Source organism: Camelina sativa, chromosome 7, assembly GCF_030686135.1.
Source record: "Camelina sativa cultivar CO46 ecotype springtype chromosome 7, ASM3068613v1".
NCBI classification, from domain to species: Eukaryota; Viridiplantae; Streptophyta; class Magnoliopsida; order Brassicales; family Brassicaceae; genus Camelina; species Camelina sativa.
The window spans coordinates 31,747,965-31,768,670 of NC_141886.1; the positions used below are offsets into that span (position 1 = coordinate 31,747,965).

Sequence of the window (20,706 nt, forward strand, 5' to 3'; positions counted from 1 at the left end):
AACTTGTTTGGATACAGAGATAAGAAATGATGGCACAAAAATGTACTCCAAAAATGTTAAGATAGATACCTATTTCCAAATTTTTAATTTATGGATGATAACACATTAAATAATTGTAATATAATACAATTGTTATTTTCATCTTAAATTTACTAAAAATAAACTTTAGGCCGTGTTGTAGCACCTAAAATACAAATTTTAATAAATGGTTTAAGACTTTAAGTTCTTCTTATGTTTTTTAAGGGAAACGGTGACAAATATCTTTATATCTTACTAAAAATAGGTTTCAAATAATATGTATATGTACATATATGTTACGTTGCGAAATTATAAACTCTGGCTGGATACATAATTAATTACATAACCCTGGTCGTACACATTAAATTTCAGCAGTTGCACCAACAACTGAGTAAAGGACAAAAAACTATAAAATTTTGCCATCTGCTATTTAAATCATTACAATATTACTAGTAAATGATGTGGAATTCGACAAGAATGAAAACATAAAATTAAACTCACTAGAGACAACTTTTATTTTTTAAAAATATAAAATAGACTTGTATCACAATCATATGAAAGATGATGAAACAAATTTGCATTATTATCTTTTTTAAAATAATAGAAAATAAAACCTCAATTCGTTGACCCTTCACTGTCCTCCAATGGCGGCCCCTACGCCGTTGGCCTTGCCTCTCTCTCTCTCTCTAGAAAAGCTCAAATAGCCCAGCAAGCAAAATAGTCCAAAAAGAAACAAGATAAGAAGAAACCAAACTCGCAAAGAAACAAAAAGGAAGGAAATTTTTAAGTTAGGAAAGAAAAAAAAAAAAAATCTCCTTTTTAACACCTCATTCCCTCTTTCTCCGGCACTCTCTGTATAACGAAAAACGAGACCAAAGAAGAGAAAACTCTAACTCTCCTTTTTGTGTGTTTCTCTCTTTCTTTTTTGTTTTTTTTTCCGACAATGGAGGAAGAAAGTAGCAGCAGCTGGTTCATTCTTGTTTTGTCTATAATGTTCAGTCTTGTAATAGTGAAGGGTATGTCTCTGTTATGGTGGAGACCAAGAAAGATCGAAGAACATTTCTCGAAACAGGGGATTCGAGGTCCTCCTTATCACTTCTTCATCGGAAATGTTAAAGAACTTGTTGGAATGATGCTTAAGGCTTCTTCTCATCCTATGCCTTTCTCTCACAATATTCTTCCTAGAGTTCTCTCTTTTTACCATCACTGGAGAAAAATCTATGGTTAGTTCTTGTTTCCCCCTCCCCCCCCCCCCCCCCTCTCTTCCTCAATTTGCTCTGTTTTTTTTGTTTTTTTCTCAGATTCAAAACACTACTTGTTATGGTTACTCTGTTTCTGATTTGTTAGATTTTGGTTAAAACTTTATTGACACTCCTTGGTTCAAAGTTGAAGCATAAGATTTTTCTTAGTAAATATATTTATCAAGATTTTGTTTTAGAGTTGCCTCTTAATTTTGGGTTTATTAGTGAAAGATTTTTTTTTTTTTTTACTTTTTTTTGTGTTTTGGAGTTGGAACCTTTGTGATTTGGTCCGATTCTCTGTGAAATGCAACAGAGTGTGTTTTCATGTCAAGCAAAGCAAAAAGTTTTTGTTTTATTACACAATTTTTTTTTAATAAAAAAAGGACATTTTATTAATTTATCTGTGTTTGTTTTGTCATGATCAAATTATGATGTCAGTACTTTGATGTGAAAAAGGAGGCTGTGTGTTCTTCTTCCCCACTCTTTCCTCACGGGCTTAGTCATCATTTTCCCTCTCTGCTGTTAACTCTTGTCTTCTTTCTTATTAGTCTATTACAAAAAGGAAAAAAAAACGCTAATTCGAAAGATGAAAATTTTGGTTGCTGTGCAGTAAATTAAATAGCACCAATGTGGTAAATTATGAAAGAGCAATTAGTGCATTAATAGCAACAGTCAGTGACCATACCCTCTTTTTTGTCTAAGAGGGAGGTATTCAACTGATATTTTAAAAGATTCTAAAGTATTCTTAAAATCACTTGTTATTCAATTGTTGATTTTAAAAGATTTTTTAAAATCCTATGTTATTCAACTTGGATTTATGTAAAATCATTTAAAATAATCTAAAATCTCTTGTTATTCAATCAGTTATTTATAAAACTTACTTGAAATCTACTGTTATTCAAAATATCACAACTTTAAAAAAATTGAGATTTTGAATGATTCTAAAAGACTTCTTTTTTGTTTTCTAGTTAAAAAATACCATCTCAAAATCATACCTTTTGAGATAGAATTTTAAAGGATTTGATAAAAAATAAAAAAAAATCTACGACACAAGACACTTGAGAGCTTTTATTTCGAAATTGGTTCCCAAACAAGGTTCTCGTTTCCTTTTAGTTCAGAATCAATTGTAACAGTCGACGAGCTAACTCCACCAACAGCTTGGTCAAAGTAGAGAATCAGTGGAACAGAACCCGTCTCAGAACAAAAAGTAGTGACGTTAGAAGGAGAGCCATTCAAGCACCCAACTCCAAATAGAATTACACTGGAACCAGGTGAAGGCCAAGAGGAAGTGAGAAGAGGAGACACAGATGGTAAAACCAACCACTTTGGTCATCTGGGTCCGTAAAAATAGCTTGATGTACAATTTCATACTCATCAGGAATCTTTTTCTCTGGCATAAATCCATCAGCCATGTTCCATCAGAGGTAACTTTGGTTCGAGGCATGTGACTATCAATCTAACGCTTCGGTTTCTTAAAAAACCAAAAATATTTTTGAACATGTAAATAGAGTTCCCATATAATTGAGATGTAAAATATGTTAAAATCACCCAAAGTTTAACCATCAAATCTCATAGAATCACATTTCATTTCCTTTTTTAAAAATATAAAAACTCTAAACACAACCAAATCTCCTTAAAACTCACATAAATCTTCCAAAGTCCTAAAATGTTAAAATCCTACCAAATCCTTTAAAATTTAAGTTGAATACCCCCTCTAAGTTCCCAAGTTGAGGATCTGTTCATGTTTTACAGCTTTTCTTGTCATCTAATTAAAAAAAAAAACCAATTTATTTAATTTTCAGGTGCTACATTTCTGGTATGGTTCGGTCCAACTTTTCGGTTAACCGTAGCTGATCCCAATCTGATCCGAGAGATCTTCTCTAAGTCTGAGTTCTATGAGAAGAACGAAGCTCACCCTTTGGTTAAACAACTCGAAGGCGATGGACTTCTTAGTCTCAAAGGGGAAAAATGGGCTCATCATCGCAGAATCATTAGCCCTACTTTTCACATGGAGAATCTTAAGTTGCTTGTGCCTGTGGTGTTAAAGAGTGTGACCGACATGCTTGATAAATGGTCGGACAAGTTATCCGAAAACGGTGAAATTGAGGTTGATGTCTATGAGTGGTTTCAGATTTTGACTGAAGATGTTATTAGTAGAACAGCTTTTGGAAGTAGCTATGAAGATGGCCGAGCAATTTTTCGACTTCAAGCTCATCAAATGCTTCTATGTGCCGAAGCTTTTCAAAAAGTCTTCATTCCAGGCTATAGGTAACAAAATCAACATCAATTTTTGTTTTCTTTGTACCGGTCTTGTTAGCTAATTTATAAGTTTTAATTAATTTGATTTAATTTCTTGATAGATTTTTTCCGACAAGAGGGAATCTGAAGTCTTGGAAGTTAGACAAGGAGATAAGGAAGTCGTTGTTGAAGCTGATAGAGCGGCGTAGAGAGAGCGTTGTTGACGGAGACGGCGAAGAATGTAAGGAGCCAACGGGTAAAGATTTGTTGGGATTAATGATTCAAGCAAAGAATGTGACGGTTCAAGACATTGTGGAGGAGTGTAAAAGCTTCTTCTTTGCCGGGAAACAGACAACTTCTAATCTGCTTACGTGGACGACCATCTTGCTATCCATGCACCCAGAGTGGCAGGCCAAAGCACGTGATGAGGTCCTCAGGGTATGCGGCTCACGTGATGTCCCTACCAAGGACCATGTCGTTAAGCTTAAAACGGTGCGCTTTCTCTTTCTGTCTTTGCTTTGTTATCTTTCAATTTCGGAAGTATATCATTTATTACAAAATTAAAAATGCCAATATGTGATATAGTTTTCGTTACGTTAATCGTGGCCTTTTTGTCGCCTAATCTATAAATTTTATAAGGCTAAATTCTTACATATATCAAGACAAGATTCAAGGGCAAAAGAGTAATTGAACGAAGAAGATATGTTAATATTTTTTTTTACCTCTCTACCAATTTTGCAGTTGAGTATGATCTTGAACGAGTCACTAAGGTTGTATCCACCAATAGTTGCTACAATTCGACGCGCTAAATCGGATGTGAAGCTAGGAGGGTACAAAATCCCTTGTGGCACGGAGCTTCTTATCCCAATCATAGCGGTCCATCATGACCAAGCCATCTGGGGTAACGATGTGAACGAATTCAATCCAGCTCGGTTTGCAGATGGAGTGCCGCGTGCTGCCAAACACCCCGTTGGCTTTATACCGTTTGGCCTCGGAGCTCGAACATGCATTGGTCAGAATCTTGCTATACTTGAGGCCAAATTGACACTCGCTGTAATGATCCAACGCTTCACCTTTCACTTGGCTCCTACTTACCAGCATGCACCTACCGTCCTTATGTTGCTTTATCCTCAGCACGGTGCACCAATCACCTTCCGGAGATTAGTTGACCAATCATGAGGAGGATCCCTAAGAGCCTTGAAAGAAAAAGAGCTTTCATAACTGACATGCTCTTTTGTTACGTTGTCGTTTTTAACCTTCATAAATATATAGTTTTAACTTTCAAACCATTGCTTTTTTTTTTTTTCATTTCATTTTTCCCTAAAATTTATTATGGTTTTCAACTTCATATGGTTTTCCATTATGCTGCTACGGTGGTGATTATTTTTTTTTTTTCTTTTTTAAGTCTAGGAGTAGGAACAAGAGTTACATCAAAAATAGAATTAACAATTATGTTAAAAAATTGCTATCAATTTAGTATTTTGTATGTATTTGTAACATATAATATAAGGGTGTAATTTCAACACATGTTTCGTATCATCTTGTGTGGGAGGATGAAATTTGTACAATTTTCGTTGTGGTTTTTATACACTAATTTTGGTATTCTACTTATTTTAAGCTAAATAAAACCTTTTTAAAAAAAAATACAGGAATTACTTAATTTTTGCTAAAATCGATAAATGACGACTAAAATATTATATGTTACAAAATCCATAACACAGAGTCACAGAGTTCCATTCAGTTCACTTGTTCTATAAAACCTTATGATGAGTCTATATATAAGTAATGTTATCCATCTGTATTCATTTACACAAATTGTGTATCTCTCTGCTTATCTATCTAATTAACCGCCTCTATGAAGTGTCAGAATGTTCTGACTGCGAATTCTCAGCTGAGCTTTGGCTAGCTTTAAATTAGTCTTACAAGTGAAGTAAAATACTAAAATGCAGCGCTGTTTTAAGAGTAGCTAAGAATGTGTGGATGTTCTTCCCAAAAATAGCGTTCGATGATGTTGCAATGATCTACGGCCACTTCTCCTATCAGTTTGTTAACAGTTAACTACAAGGGTGCCAAAAACTCTTTTGCTGAACAGATAGAGTCTTGGGAAGAAAAGGTGTGAACTTATGATAAACCAAACTCCAGAAATAGACAACAAAAGTAATACAAAAGAAACATCCATACTATAGAAGATCTAAAGCCAACATTAGGAAAATAAAAACCAAAACTGAAACTCAAATAGAGAAAAAGAGTACTCGAAAACTTCATAATAGGTTCCAACAAGAAAACAAAAGACTCAACTGAAATAACAAAAGGTTCCTGCAATGACAAGGAAACATAAGACTCAACTGAAAATAACAAAAGACTTGTTTTTTTCTTTTTTTCCATCTTGAATGAATATATTTCAGGGCAAGTCAAATCCGGAACCTCATAAAGAAAAAATCTCTTTGGGGTTCGTTCTTGACTCCTCCCCTTTTGAAGCTCTCCACCGATCTTCCACACAACCAGTCTTACTCTTTCTTCCTTGATTCAATCTTCCATTTAGCTTACTTTCCTGTAAAAAAAAAAAGACAAAACAAAAACGTCATCAGCACCTTAATTGTGTAGCAAGTATTAGATAACTACTAAGTTTGTTTATGAAATAGATTCAATAGATTACCGAGTTGAGGGTGTTGCAATATGTAAAGGAAACAAATCTTTGATCCTCATCACGGTTGCACGAATCAGTTTCTCAACGGATTTAACAGAGCTAGTACTCAGCTTACCCAAAGGAACTTCTTCAACCAGCATCTGCAAGGAAACGGTCAGGAGTGATCCTCCTCCGTTTCCTCCAGGTTGATCACCGATACCATCCGGCAGAATAGCAAAACCGGAAGGCAGGAGAGCCACATAGTCAGGGTCTGTACCTGCATAGAGAACACCCTCTATTGATGCCGTATCAACAGGCGCATAGATCACAAATGAAGCTGTTGGATCAGTAAAGGTCTCTTGAATCATCATCTTCTTTGTCTGCCAAGTGCTTTTGTTCTGTAACTAAAACAAACATCGGTCACATACCAAAAGATTAATAAAAAAAAAAAAGAATGCATGTTCAAAACACACAACTTAGCTATCTATTTACCCTGAGTAAAGTTGCACAGTTCCTGCTGTCTCTCCCATTTGCAATCTCTGATATCTTCTGCAGAATCCATCCATTGCAGAGGACATCCCACTGCAGATACATATCTCAAAACATGTTACATTAAAAAGTCACTGAAAGAAAAAGAAAAAAAAGAGAAGTCTTGTCCTAAATTATAAGTATACATTGGCTCGATGATCCTCATTTCTGAGGAAGTCAAAGACAATGGTAGGAGGAACAGGAACCCAAAACGAAGTGGATGCAGAAAGAACAACACCAGGAGGCCTTCCTGGCTCAATCAGGTTCTTCATTTTCATCACTCTGATATCCTTTCCTCCTACACCAGAACATGTAGACCCCATCGAATTAGTCAGCCCAATAAAGAAGGTTTTTGCGATCCGATGAGCTAGTTTCAGGATGCTCATCTTTCCATGGTCCGTTAGCGCTGCACCAAGTCACAAAACTCTCAGAATGGCTAACAAAAAGAAACACTTTGCCCAAAACAAAGAAACACATTTCTTTGAGTAGTAAAAAAAATACCAAGGTGATCAGCCGAATCCACGGATTGAAAATCTGTAGTGACGATGCAATTGCTGGCAAGCCTCTCGCACTGGCGTTCCAACGTTGCAACCCAGCGGTTAGCAGCAAAAGCTTGACCAGTACTGATGAAGTGCTTGAATATGTTTTGATTTGCTTCTCTGTCATCTACTTCCACATGCTCAACCCATGTTACCTTTTTCCAAACCAGCAAAAACAATCATTAATTAATGTATAAAACCATACACTAAATAATTTAACCATAATGAGACAATAGGTTACCTTTGAGTAACCACTAGGGATTTCTTGAATCAAGCATCCAGAGGGTCTGCGGCGACATTTCATGTGGATATTTGGAAACAGATGGTCGATGGAAACATCCACCACCGCCCACAAATTATCTCCTTGCTGTTTACAGTAGCGGACAAAGTAGCTTTCGCGGGTTGGGACTAGCGGCGAAAGCTCTTGGTACTCAGCAGTCATCTATGGATAAAGAACAACATTTGGTTACATCAAATATGGTTTCACTTTTGTTTTAGAAAACTCCCCTGTAGATTATATCAAATGTATAAATAAATAAATAAAGTAAAGTAGAAGAATTACGATTTGAAGAGCTCCATTGAAGTTTCCAGCAACATCAGGCAAAAGTTTTTCATGAGTCATGGCTCTACCAACCATTCCGACAAACATTGTCGACCACAGATTCTGCCAATATATAGATCGTTACTTGAAGGATTAATTACGATCATATAATCTGATATAGTTATATGAATTCAGTTTACCGCTTGCATGAGCATCTCAACAACGCCAGTAGGATTCATTGGCACGATCGCGGTTTCCCTGGATGCCTCTATTCTAAACCCACTAAGTCTAGGCCCGAGACCCGTCCGAAACGTCCTTTTGTATCCAATCATGTTTAAAGCTAGGTTTGTGCCATTAACTCCTCGACTCCACAGTGGTTCAACCACTTGAGCCATCAACAATAGCTCCTCCATGGCTCCAATTGCCAAATCTATGATCATTGGCTTATCAGCATCTGCCGGTCCAGTGATTCCCCTAGAGAGGTTTCCTCCATTTCCATACAATTCTCTTCCAGTAGATGATCCCGCCCCGAACTCGAAAGTTGAAGGACGATGAAAAGGCCGAGGAGACATAGCCGGATTGTTTATTACCATTGTGCTGGTAAATCTTTCCGCCAGAGCAGTCAATTCATTGATCTATAGAACCCCAAAAACAAGAAATACAACTTGTTTAATAATTTCTATATGTAATATGTATGCGTCATTTATTATAAATAACTTCTCTAATATATGTGTTTAACTATGGAAATTGTAGTGGTCAGTGTGTGTGTGTGTGTGTGTGTGTTCACATCTAGTACCTCGTCATTTAGCCGAGCGTTTACGATCCGAAGATGATGTTCTTCCAAGGACATTTCGCCAATTGCAGTTTGGCCTCCACACTTAGGGCACAAGGCTAAAAAAACAGCTTCTCGGAACCGTTGGTTTTCAGAGCTAAGCTTGTCGTTCAATGACCAAAGTCCTATGTTCTCACAATGTCCTTGATGATTCTGCAAAACAAAAACAAAAAAAGGTTCTTAATAATATTTTAAACTAAATAAATTGACTAACTAAGCAACAAAAGTAATGAAGTTTTTTTTTTTGGTTTTTAAGTGAAAAAAGAACATTACTGAAGGAAGAAATGTACATGTGAAAATTGCTTGACCTAATGTTTAGTAATATGTGTTTCACACGTTTCAAAACGATATAATATTCTCTTACGAAGTCAGATAACCCTAATATCTTAAAAACTAGATTTCTAATTCAACATATACAGTAGTTATGAGGAATCACAATCTTAATCAATCATGTCTATATAGATACATTAAATACAATATGTGTGAGATGGTAACAAATTCTGTATGTACCTTGTTTTGAGTGCGTTTATTCTGGAACCAAAATTTGATCTGCATAGGTTTTAAACCCAATTGACGGCCAAGAACCTGCCTTTGTTTGACATCTGGGTGAGGACACTCTCTGAAGAAACTATTCAACACAAAATAATAATATATAAAAAAAAAAAGAGAAATGATTATATATAATTTATTATTGATCTAGCTAGATAATATTATAAGTTGAGTTATATATAAAAGGAAAAGAAGAAGAAAATTACGCTTCCATCTCCTGAATCTGATATTCGCTGTGACGATTGTATTTTTTTTTCTTACGAGGAGGACCTTCATTGCTTCCCATTGCTTCTTCACGATTGTCACTTACAGTCTTTGCACTGTCGATTTCTTCAGCTCCAACACCAGCTCCACCATCAGTGTTGTTCATGACATTGTTCTCCTTGTTATCATTGTCTCCATTGTTACCCACTGGTACCATGTTTGACTCGGACATTTTTGCTCTTTCGATTTCTGGAAGATCTAATCATCATAGTTGTAAAAACGAAAATGAGTTTACAACAAATTAAAATCATAGTAGAGGGATATCAAATTATAGGAACTCATTAGATCTAGAAATTAGGGCTTGTGGCAAAGGTTTATTCATATGTTTTCCTTTGTCCTTAAAATGATAAGAATCAAAAGGATTTCTTTATGAAATTGGGTTTTTTTTTTGGATTTAAACAGTCACACACACACACACTCCCTTTCACTAAATTGATTACAACAAAAAGTTAGCTTTTCAAAGTCAAAATACTTTTTTTCACAGATCTTGAAATAAAAGGTTAACAGACAAAAAAAAAAAATATATATATATATATATATATATATATATAGAAAACTAATCGAGGGTGATTGTTGGAACAAAAAAACCGACCAGTAGAAATCAAAGACAAAAAAAAAACACAAAAAATAACGCAATCACACATCACAGTCAGCAGATTGACAAAAAATTAACACAAACCAATGAATAAATTAAAAAAAGCCCTAACCAACACATCAACACTATGAACTCTCCGAAACTATTTCAAGAGTCACAGTATGAATCAAGGCAAAACAAATGTTTTTTAGAAGTTTGATTTTATCAGCAATTGTTTTGTTTTATTTTAGGGTTTCACGATTTAAAGAGATCTACATTATAGAACAAGGAGGAGTTGTTAAAGCCACTAAAATGACCATAAGAAGATCAAAGAATACGATTAAATTACTTTAAATTTAATTAAAAAAAAGTAAAATTATTAATTAGATTTATATGTATGTTTATAAAGTACTAGCACTGAAATTTATCTTTTTTTTCCTTTAGAAATATAATCAAATTTTGGAAATGGGCAGAAAAGCCATGGTATCATATATGTATACCGACCAGCAAAAAAAAAACAAATTTATGTGATATATTAAAATTTTCCCATTATTTTGTTATCATTGTTGTATTTAATTGTTCGAAACCATTTATATATACATTTTTAAGTACATTTTGGGTTCTACCTTTATATTTGTAAAATTTTATTTACAAAATTAATCTCTAAAAAAAATTCAAACATAGCATTACTTTAGATTTTGTATTCTAAATATTTTAGATTTCATTCCAACTAAAAAAATTACAGCAAAATCAATATAAAAACATAAACTATGATATATTTAACCACACCTTCTATTATGTTTTAAAGATATTCTATCTCTAAATTATTTGCAAACAAAGAAAAAAATAATTTGATTCCCATTTTGTTTTTCAAAACCTGTGAACTTTGATTTTTAACGTAAGAAAAACTTCGATTCATATTTATTTAAATATTATAATTAATATATAAACTTAATAAAAAATTTAAAATATTATGAATATGTAAAATTAAAACATAATTAAAAAGAGTTTAAGATACTATATAATATGGTTATATAGTAAATGAGTTATAGAGAGGACATGTTGAAATTAATAAAATATCATTAAATTTGTGCTAACACGGATTAAATCCTCATTTAATTATTTATTAACACGATTAATATTAGAATATTTTACATATAAAATTAAGTTGATTTAACTAAGATTGTGTAAAATAATTATATCGTTAGGAAAAATGTGACTTAATCATAGCGTATAAATGACTTATTATATATTTAGATCCCTTATTTTTTATAATAATTAAAAATCAAAATAGATTCTCAAACACTAAACAAAACAAACTAAATATAACAAACAAATAGTCATGAAGTATAGTACGAGTTAAAAAATTAATATACACATTTAGCCACATAAACGGCCGGAAAAATTTAGTTATTCCTCTATTTACAAAACATCCAATATTTAACAAACAAATACAATATAAAAATAAATAATAATAAAAATTATATGCACGTGCGGTGTACATCGGCTTAAAATCTAGTATATAATTAAGAACATAAACATAAACAAAAAAAAACAACCAGAGAATCCAGTGATACCTTTGAAAGGTTTTGGATGTGTTAATAAACTCAGAAGAATCAAATCTTTTAAGCTTATTGTTCCTTTGTTCGCCTGATCTATCTCTCCACCTTTTTTCTACAAACGAAAAGGAAAAAGGAAAAAAGTTATAAATCCATAAACAAAGCACAGTCCCAAAAGCAAGATACATCATAAGAAACCAAATCATCATTTGATGTATATAATAGATACAACTACGACGAATTTGATCAGAACTCGGTAATTTTACCAACAAATGGAATTGTATAAAATCAGTCAAATGAAAAAGGATGAAATCTAAGACATACATGCTAATAGGATACTATCTATGCTAGGAAATAGGGGCTTGGTCGGAAATCAACCAATGGTTTTTCGAAGCGGTTTTGAGGTGAGTCAGTGGTGGTGAGAGTGCAAGTGAATTTTATGGGTTATAGAGACACATATTTATAGGTCGAGAGGGAGACACTTACTTTACCCTACACGCTCGAAGGAAACAGAAGCAAAAGATAACGTCAAAAAAAAAGAAAAGAGAAGAAAACAAATATGCTTCTATCTTTTTATCCGTGTGTCACAATGTAATTGGTTTTCCATATACTGTTTTGTATAATTACATAATAGTAATTAAATAAGTAAATAGCAAAATTTAGTTTTTTCTCCATTAAAAGATAAAATTCAGTCTCAATTTGAAATGTAATATTGCTAACCTTTTTGGTATTTTCAATTTGAGTCCTTTTTGAATTTTTACTCTTGATCGAAACCATGATTTCTATAAAAATATCATGCTTATATATATGGTATGAGTCAAAGAGAAAAAATGTAATATAATTTAACTTTTTTAGATTTAAAATTCATAGTGACAATGATCCTAAATTACTTTTAAAACTTTCTTGTCATTTTAGTCTTATATCTCACAATTATACATATTTGTCATCAATTAATTTTTGTATGTTAGAAGATACATAATATTAATCAATCTAGTCAATAATGATATTTTATATGGTGTAAGATGTACATAATAGATATCATAAACGATAAATCTATGCTTGGATCTACCCATCGTTTAGTATACAGAGAGTGAAATATGGAAGAAATTTTAAAAAAAAAATCCATAGTATAATTATTGACTAGATTGATCGCTAATATTTGTTAAATATATTTAAAAATCAATAAATGACAATTTCGTAATTTATTTAAGTATTTGTAATAGCTAGTCAATGCATTATCTAACATATCCTAAAAAAATAATTGGTCATCAGTCAACTATTTTCTTAACATAAATATATAAATTCTAGTCGTTGGTCATACAATCCATTTTAGCTATCTTACCTTCTAATGTACATTTGGCTCGGAAAAAAATAAGAAAATTTGTTAGAATTATCTTTTTTGATATACATTTTTTCAAAAATATTTCATTTTTTGCTATTTTCATTTTTGACCTTTTTTAATTTTTAATGACCATTTTATCTTTACATAAAAAATATTTTAATTAATAAAATAAAAAACAAAATTTTTCCGCCAACAAAATTCTCGACATATTTTTCCGCCAAAAAATTTTTGTCAAGAAAAATTTGACAAATAAAACCTTGTAAAAACTTTGTAAATGCCATATAAAAACTTTATAAAAACTTTTTAAACACCGTTTAAAAACCTTGTAAAAGCGTTTATAATTTTTTAAAAGGTTTTTAAAAAGTTTTTAAAAGCATCATCAAAGTTTTTATAAGGTTTTTTAAAGGTGTAAATTTCAAAAAAATTGGCGAAAAAATCCAATCTTTTAATTTGTGGGGGAAAATTTTTCATTATTTGGCGGCTGTACATTCTTGTTGTCACTCAATAAAAGGGTAATTTGGTCATTTTGTATATAAATATGGGTAGTTTTGAAAATAGTCAATATAGAGAGGTATTTTTAAAAAGATACATGCAAAAAGGGGTATTTTTGAGAATGCCCCAAAAAATAATCATATTAGTCAAACTTAAGATAATTACTTAAATTTATAATTAAAAATTAAAAAAATAATGTGAAATTGACCAAATAAATATTTGATCCATTGAAATTAAACCATCGTTGATGTAATATCTCGGTTTCAGGGACATGCATAGAGGTTAAAAATAATTGATTTGACCACCTATGTCAATAAAGTGAACTTATCTTTTCGGTCAAGGATCATTAGAGAACTCCAGAGTTAAGCGTGTTTGAAATGGAGTAGTCTTAGGATGAGTGAACTTCTGGAAAGTGATTATCGGAACTGTGCGAGTGAGGACAAAACACAGGGAAATATTATGTGGTGATTTGTAGAGACAATAAACAAGTCTTTAAAGCCTTCCGGACTTAGCAAACCGACCATCGAATTTGGATGGGCTCACGGGCCTAGTGAGAGAACGTGAGGTCCAATAAAGAAGCTGGGGTGAGGGTTGACATAGGGCCCACTAAAAAGTGGCGGTCAGGGCGTTAAAGTTGACCTTTTAACTCGAGATACAAATCAAAGAAAATTATTAATTATATAAAATTATTTGATTTGATAAAATTTCCAAACTGAAAATGATATTTGATTAAAAATCTCTATATAATTATTTAATCAATGTTATTAGAAGTTTAACCCTATTATCATGTGTCATATTACAAAAACTGCAATTATATTTAACAATATTTTTGAAATAAAAGAAAACTTATATTTTTTTTTAAAATAATAAAACAATATTTTTGAAATTATTTAACAAATTATTGTTTCATAAATCTTAGGAAACAATAACAAATTATTTACAACAATAATAAAGATTATTTTTATTTATAAAACTAAGATTAAATATTTGCATCTTTAAACATTTTAATAATGACAGATATATTTTAAAACTAATATACAACATTGCTTATATTTAAATTATTATATCTAATTATTAATTATTTTTTTTATATTCCACATCAACGCAGTGACATCTTATTAAAATCTATAAAATATAAAAATATATTTTATTTATTATAATATAGACAACTAAAAAACATAAATAAAAAAAGGTCAATACGGGTTTTGTTTTATTTTCTGGATTTTACCAAATTTATAAAATTCACGGATATGAATATTGTATCATGTACTCAAGACGGTTTGAAATCAAAGTATGAAACTAAGTAAAATCAAATGTAAAAGATTATAAAATTTATAGAGTAAATCAAATAAAAATTCTTCTATTATTTTATAACTAAGAAAATTACAGTCAAGTTTATGCAAATATTTTTCAGTGCTATATAACACGGATAAATATATATATATATATATATATATATATTAATTAATATTTAATTTACATTGTTCTATTACCTGGTATTGGTAATTTTCATTTTTTACTGTAGTTTATTTGAAGCAAAATAATTACATTGTTTCATAGCTATTCACGGTATCTCGCACCGCTCACACTTGGTTACGATACTATAAAGATCTTTTTTGGCTGTAGTTCATTTAAACAAATCAATAGTGCAACTAAAGCCCAACTGAAATAATTATTTTTGCAAACCAACTTAAGACATAGTTAATATATCTTGTTAGCCTCTCCATTGGTAACGGACAGCTAAATTCACATGCGGATCCAGAAAATTCTTTAACCTGTGTCAAATCATTAATGGAGTGTTACAAAAGAAAATATGGTGGGTTCAATAATAGCAAACCTTTAAGAAAAAATTCAAATGAACGGTGGGTCAATTGAACCCCCTTTTTCCTTAATCGGTCTACCAGTGGCTAAATTAGTTTGTGGCCGTAACGTTAAACTATTTTGATTACAGCCAAGTGACAGTATGTACTCTGTATAGTTTGGGGTTTTTATTCACCCTTCATGAAATCATCATGCTTGTGGCCCTCTCTCGGCGGAGGAAAGATTTTGGTTCCTTCCGGTAGAAGACGCCATAGGAGATGCAGTGAAAGGCTCAACCTCCAGTACGTTGCGGCTGCAGCGGTATGCACTTGCGAATTGGTGGATCTGTCTGTTGAGGGGTTTTTGAGCTTTCTTCCATCTCTAGCCTCTGTATTTTAGTTTCCACGGACCGGATCCAGTGGCGGATCTAGGACCTATTTTTAGGTGAGGCACGATATATAAATAACAATTATTTCATTAACTAAATTATCAAAAACTAGGCATTTTATTTTTAGGTGAGGCACGATATATAAATAACAATTATTTCATTAACTAAATTATCAAAAACTAGGCATTGTAGGGGCACCGAACCTTGGATCCTTGGAGTAACATGAGGCACCTTCTACCAACTAAGCTAGAAACATATTAATTGTTTAAGAAATTTATTAAATTTATATAATATGTGTATGGCACTTGCCCTACTACCCTCTCAAGTAGATCTGCCCCTGACCGGATCTGAAGATTGCTTTGCCTCGGGAAGGTTTTTGGGTTCACGGCTTTGGAGGTCAAGGGCTTGGATCTGCGTATGTCGTTTTGCTAGGTAGGAGATTCGGTATTCATGGGTGGCTGAGTGTTGACGAACTGGTCTATTCCATGAGGCTTGTGGCGAGTCAGGCTCGTCACTAGTAATGGTTCAGAGACGGGATCTGAATTCTCCAGTTAAAGAACCCGATCTGGTGGTAGAGTCACAAAGTTGTTGGTCTTGTATTCAACGGTACTCGTAGCTAGATCTTGTTCGCTACCTCTGTTTAACCTTTCAAATTCAACCTCGCTTTTTGTTGCTGTTCGCCAGAAAAATATTTTTGTTTTGTAATTGTGGATGTTTTGTAATTTTCAGACCTAAATCTATTTTCGGGTTGACCCATTAATAAAAATATGAGTTTAAAAAAAAAAAAAACTCACTGATTAGTTTGATTAATTTCTAATTATACTTTTTTAAAATCAATTTAAAAACAAATATTATCAAATTAATATATATATATATATATTATCATTTATATATGTATATATATCTAAGATGCAATAGAACTACTGGAAAAAATAATTGATTAGAGAATATGTTCAAGTAATCATGTTTAAGATCAAACATTATATTATGGACTATTGAAATATAATTAATTCACACTCTTTTTTTTTTTTTTTTTTGTTCAAATAATTCACACTCTAAAAATGAATAAATCCAACGTCTTACATATTAGTGATCCAATCTTAAACCCACTAGATAGTTATATGATATATAAGTTATATCCCCTTTCTACATTTAAGAATGCATGTGTAATATAGTGTAATACACAGTTTGTTTTGGTAAGTAACGAAAACCTCTAAATTATATGGAAAAGTCAGGATGGCCGAGTGGTCTAAGGCGCCAGACTTAAGTTCTGGTTCTATTACGAGGGCGTGGTTCAAACCCCACTTCTGACATTTGTTCTTATTTTTGTCAAAAAAAAAAAAAAAAAATTATAGAGAAGATCCCATAAATAAGCCCAAGTCATCACGACCTTGTTAACGTCGAGGGCTAGTGAGCCATCGAAATTAAAAACGATCCTTGGTTGTTTAGGTACAAAATTTTATGAGGATATTATTATTTCTGTTCGTTTAGATAAACTTCTGATGAGGATTACAGAACAAAAATCAGAGTTATTTACCGTAATTATGTTACTTTCCGTAAAATCTTTATATGTAATTATTAGAAGTAGAGTTTTTTTTGTGTAGAAGAAGGGGAGGCCCCCAATTTATTAAAAATACTTAAAATCACAAATATATGTAATAATTAGAAGTAGAATAATCCTAAATATAAATCTATGAATTTTAAGCCCTTTAAGCTTTAACCAAAAAAATTAAAAAAAAAATCTTTGAAGTTGATCAACATATATAGTTCCCTAAATTTTGTTTCTTTTTGTTAATTAGTTCCCTAAACTTGATGAGATATATTTTGTGGAAGAATCCTGCTTAGTCCCCTTTTGACCGATAGAAAGCATCTCTCTTTTGTCTCTCCTGACCGAACCCGCCACAGAGAAAAAAAAAATAGTTGCTAAGTCAGAGAAATAGGCTCATACAATTATCCCTTTAGGGCCCAGTCAAATTACAACAAACCAAATCAGATAACAAAGACCAAAATTAATCTGGGTATATTAAACTAAATCGGTAGCTAACCAGTATGAGCCAGAAACCCTAATCTGCAAAGGAGAACCCTAGTGCAGCCGCCTTCCCACGAAGTTGCGGATACTCGTCGGCCCAGGACCACCAGCGAGCCAGAAAGACGAGAGTCAAACAGAGAAGGTGACACAGGACCATCACCATCCCGCCACCGTAGAGTTGTGAAGAGAAGGAAAAAGAAACCGATCTAACAATCCGGAAGCCATGGTTCAGTCTGATAGAGATAGAGCAGTAGGGAGTAGATCTAAACAGCCATCAACGGTGGCTTAGCCTTGCCTTTCCGGCGGTGGACCTCCCCGTCAAACCACCGGCCGTGACAAAACCTCCTGCGTCTCCAGCCGTTCAGATCTAACCGCCATATCTTTCTCATTCCTCGCCGAGAACTACCTTCTTCTAACCGCAAAGCCACGCCGCCGGTAGAGCTCTTACCGGAATTGTCCTGCGGAAGCTTCTCCTCGCCACAAACTCCCTTGATTTCGATCTGGTGACCTCACCGGTAGGTGCAATGGACTACGGATGAAGCGCCATGGACCAGTAGTTCCTCTTCAACGCTGGAATCGCCGGAGGAACCTTCACTCGGTGCACGGAGTTGTGATCAGAAGAAGAGAAAAGAGGAGAGAGGAGAGAGCCGCGAGTAGAACTCACGCGCCCACCTCTCTTTTTTTTTGTGTGTGTTGCTAGGGTTAATTTGCAAAGCCCTGTTATAAACACGTTGCGGTTACCATTTCTGTTCTGTCTACTTCGACGGTGAACTGTTTTGACGGGAACTTGACAGTGACGTGGATTTTTTTAGCGGCGGGGATAAGAAAAGAAGGTGCCGTGAAAAAGGAAGTTACGGTGAGGTCGATTCTAGTAACGTCAGAGATGATCGGATAATCTTCCATGTCGAGACCGTCGTCCCAACAAGATATTATTAATTATTTCATTTCTTTAATTATATTTTAGGCTTTTTGTAAATTATATTATACTGAAAATAATTAATAGAAAAGTGTTTATGAGTTATTGCACTCATTAATTTTAATTTTTCTGCTTTTAGTTATTTGAAAATAACATCCATTCTAAAATCGATTAACAATTATTAAAATTTTAAATAAATATATATTAACAAATATTTTTAAAATTCGAGTTAAAATTCTCTGATTGTCTCTTACAGCTTGGTCTCGTTAAAGGGCATGTTGATCATACTTTGTTTGTCAAATGTGGTGAGAGTGAATTTCTGGTAGTTCTTATCCATGTTGATGACATTGTGATTGCAAGTACAGCAGAAGAAGCAGCGCCACAATTGACAAATGTTCTCAAAGCCTATTTCAAACTGAGATAACTAGGGCCTTTGAAGTATTTATTAGGTATGGAGATTTCTCGGAATACTGAGCGGATTTCTCTCTGCCAACGAAAAGATGGATTGGAACTGCTCTCTTTTACTGGTATGTTGGCCTGTAAACCCGCTTCTACTCCCATGATTCCTAACTTGACTCTTTCGGTTGGAGAGTTGCTTGAAGATAGGGATCGGAGATGTACTGAAGTCTTGTTGGGCGTTTGATGTATCTGACTATATAACTCGACCAGATATCACATTCGCTGTGAACAAGCTGTGTTAGTTTTCATCAACATCACACTCTACTCATCTCATTGCGGTTTATCAGGTTCTTAAATACATCAAAGGGATTGTTGGCCAAGGTCTCTTCTACTTTGCAGATTCTAATCTCACTATAAAGGGGTTTGCATGGGTTCTTGTCCAGACAGTAGGAGATCAACAACATGTTTCTCCATGTTTTTGGGATCTTCACTCATTTCATGGCGTTCCAAGAAACAGCCTACTATTTTAAGATATTCTGCAGAGACAGAATACAGAGTTTTAGCTTTGGTTTCTTGTGAAATGGCCTGGCTTGCTATTTTGCTATCTGATTTGAAGATTGACACAGGCTCAGTTACGATCCTCTTCTCTCATAGCATCGCTTCTATATACATTGCTACGAACCCTGTTTTTCACGAGATTGACAAAGCACATTGAGATTAACTGCCATACTGTCTATGAGAAACTGGATAAAGGCCTCTTGAAGATGCTCAAGTGGTTGACATTCTTACCAAACTTCTGTTCCCAAATCAGTTTCATCATTTAATGTCCAAGATGAGTCATAACATATATATCTCATTTTGAGGGGGACTATTTGGATTGATATTCAGTTTAGTCTTTAAGTTAATTGAATGAAATGAAGAATAAAAGTTTTTGGAACTTTCTCTAACAAATATTTTCTCATCTCTTTTTCTCTCTCCAATCGTAATAAAGAAAAAGAATCAAAGAATAAGAAGAGAACAAAGAAGTTGCTCCCAAATCATCTCTGGAATTGTGTATCATTAAGGGCATGAGATGAAAAAGTCGGATATCACTATTAATAATTACTTTTTTAAAAAAATTCGGTTAACCGCTTGGTTTGGTCGAACTGAACCGAGAATTTTGGTTAACCGATCTTAAATCATATTCATTCTGATCGGTTTACTCAATTAAAAAACTCAAACCCATTTTCTCAAATTTCGGTTCAGTTCGATTCAATTCAGTCAAACCAGTTTGGTTCAATAATATGAACCGTTCAAGTAAACTAGCCCTTTCTTTTTCACACTCGCGACGGAAAGGAAAAGGGAAAAATGTCAATTAAATCATGAACTTACCAAAAAACGCCAATTAAACTTTGAACTTTCCCTAAGGCCAATTAAATCATCTAATTTCGTTACCAATTCTAATTAAACATCAAAGTTTTCTAAAAACTCCAATAAACACATCACGCAAAATTGGGTAACAGAGCAACTAACATCCGTTAGAATAAAACTGATGTTTGAACTCGAAATCTCCAAATTACTTTGATCTCTAATCCCTAATTTCACAAACCCAAAAAATCCCAAATCACTTCACTCTCTAATCTCTAATTCTCTTAATAAACACGAAACCGTGTTTTCAATTTGATGCCGAAAGTTAAAAACAAGGGTGTGATTTTGTTAAAAACGCGAAATGCAGGGTGGTGAAGATAACAAAATGCAGGGTTTTTAACTTTCGGCATCAAATTGAAAACAAGGTTTCGTGTTTATTAAGAGAACTAGGGATTAGAGAGTGAAGTGATTTGGAGATTTGTTG

General features: G+C 33.3%; 2 protein-coding genes, 1 long non-coding RNA gene and 1 other non-coding gene across 8 annotated transcripts; 3 read left to right on the top strand and 1 right to left on the bottom strand.

The window, feature by feature from the left end:
- The first annotated feature begins 651 nt into the window (after positions 1 to 651).
- Positions 652 to 5,022, top strand: LOC104703489 (cytochrome P450 734A1). Of its 3 annotated transcripts, none has more exons than XM_087459864.1 (5): positions 745 to 1,241; positions 1,698 to 2,683; positions 3,062 to 3,527; positions 3,620 to 3,989; positions 4,239 to 5,022. In XM_087459864.1, exons 3-5 carry the CDS (start codon positions 3,268 to 3,270, stop codon positions 4,674 to 4,676), a joined length of 1,068 nt encoding a protein of 355 aa, XP_087315990.1. In that variant the 5' UTR covers positions 745 to 1,241; positions 1,698 to 2,683; positions 3,062 to 3,267; the 3' UTR covers positions 4,677 to 5,022. The 3 variants fall into 3 exon arrangements, with proteins under 3 accessions (XP_010417817.2, XP_087315990.1, XP_087315991.1); XM_087459865.1 differs by having other exon boundaries at positions 748 to 1,241; positions 2,373 to 2,683; XM_010419515.3 differs by lacking the exon at positions 1,698 to 2,683 and having other exon boundaries at positions 652 to 1,241.
- Positions 5,023 to 5,735: 713 nt separating this feature from the next.
- LOC104703490 (homeobox-leucine zipper protein HDG3-like) lies at positions 5,736 to 12,011 on the bottom strand. Of its 3 annotated transcripts, none has more exons than XM_010419516.3 (13): positions 11,834 to 12,011; positions 11,528 to 11,624; positions 9,319 to 9,574; positions 9,074 to 9,191; positions 8,528 to 8,716; positions 7,932 to 8,366; positions 7,753 to 7,854; positions 7,432 to 7,632; positions 7,153 to 7,345; positions 6,798 to 7,057; positions 6,616 to 6,705; positions 6,154 to 6,521; positions 5,736 to 6,048 (listed from the first exon to the last, which is right to left on the bottom strand). In XM_010419516.3, exons 3-13 carry the CDS (start codon positions 9,546 to 9,548, stop codon positions 6,036 to 6,038), a joined length of 2,199 nt encoding a protein of 732 aa, XP_010417818.2. In that variant the 5' UTR covers positions 9,549 to 9,574; positions 11,528 to 11,624; positions 11,834 to 12,011; the 3' UTR covers positions 5,736 to 6,035. The 3 variants fall into 3 exon arrangements, with proteins under 3 accessions (XP_010417818.2, XP_087312867.1, XP_087312866.1); XM_087456741.1 differs by having other exon boundaries at positions 6,154 to 6,527; XM_087456740.1 differs by having other exon boundaries at positions 5,889 to 6,048; positions 6,154 to 6,527; positions 7,153 to 7,340; positions 7,427 to 7,632; positions 11,834 to 11,959.
- A 3,350-nt stretch (positions 12,012 to 15,361) lies between these two features.
- Positions 15,362 to 16,320, top strand: LOC147941923 (uncharacterized). The gene is made up of 2 exons (XR_015560941.1): positions 15,362 to 15,587; positions 15,861 to 16,320. It is a non-coding gene; the product is annotated as an uncharacterized LOC147941923 (long non-coding RNA).
- A 441-nt stretch (positions 16,321 to 16,761) lies between these two features.
- TRNAL-UAA (transfer RNA leucine (anticodon UAA)) lies at positions 16,762 to 16,844 on the top strand. The gene has a single exon. It is a non-coding gene; the product is annotated as a tRNA-Leu (tRNA).
- Positions 16,845 to 20,706: the final 3,862 nt, after the last annotated feature.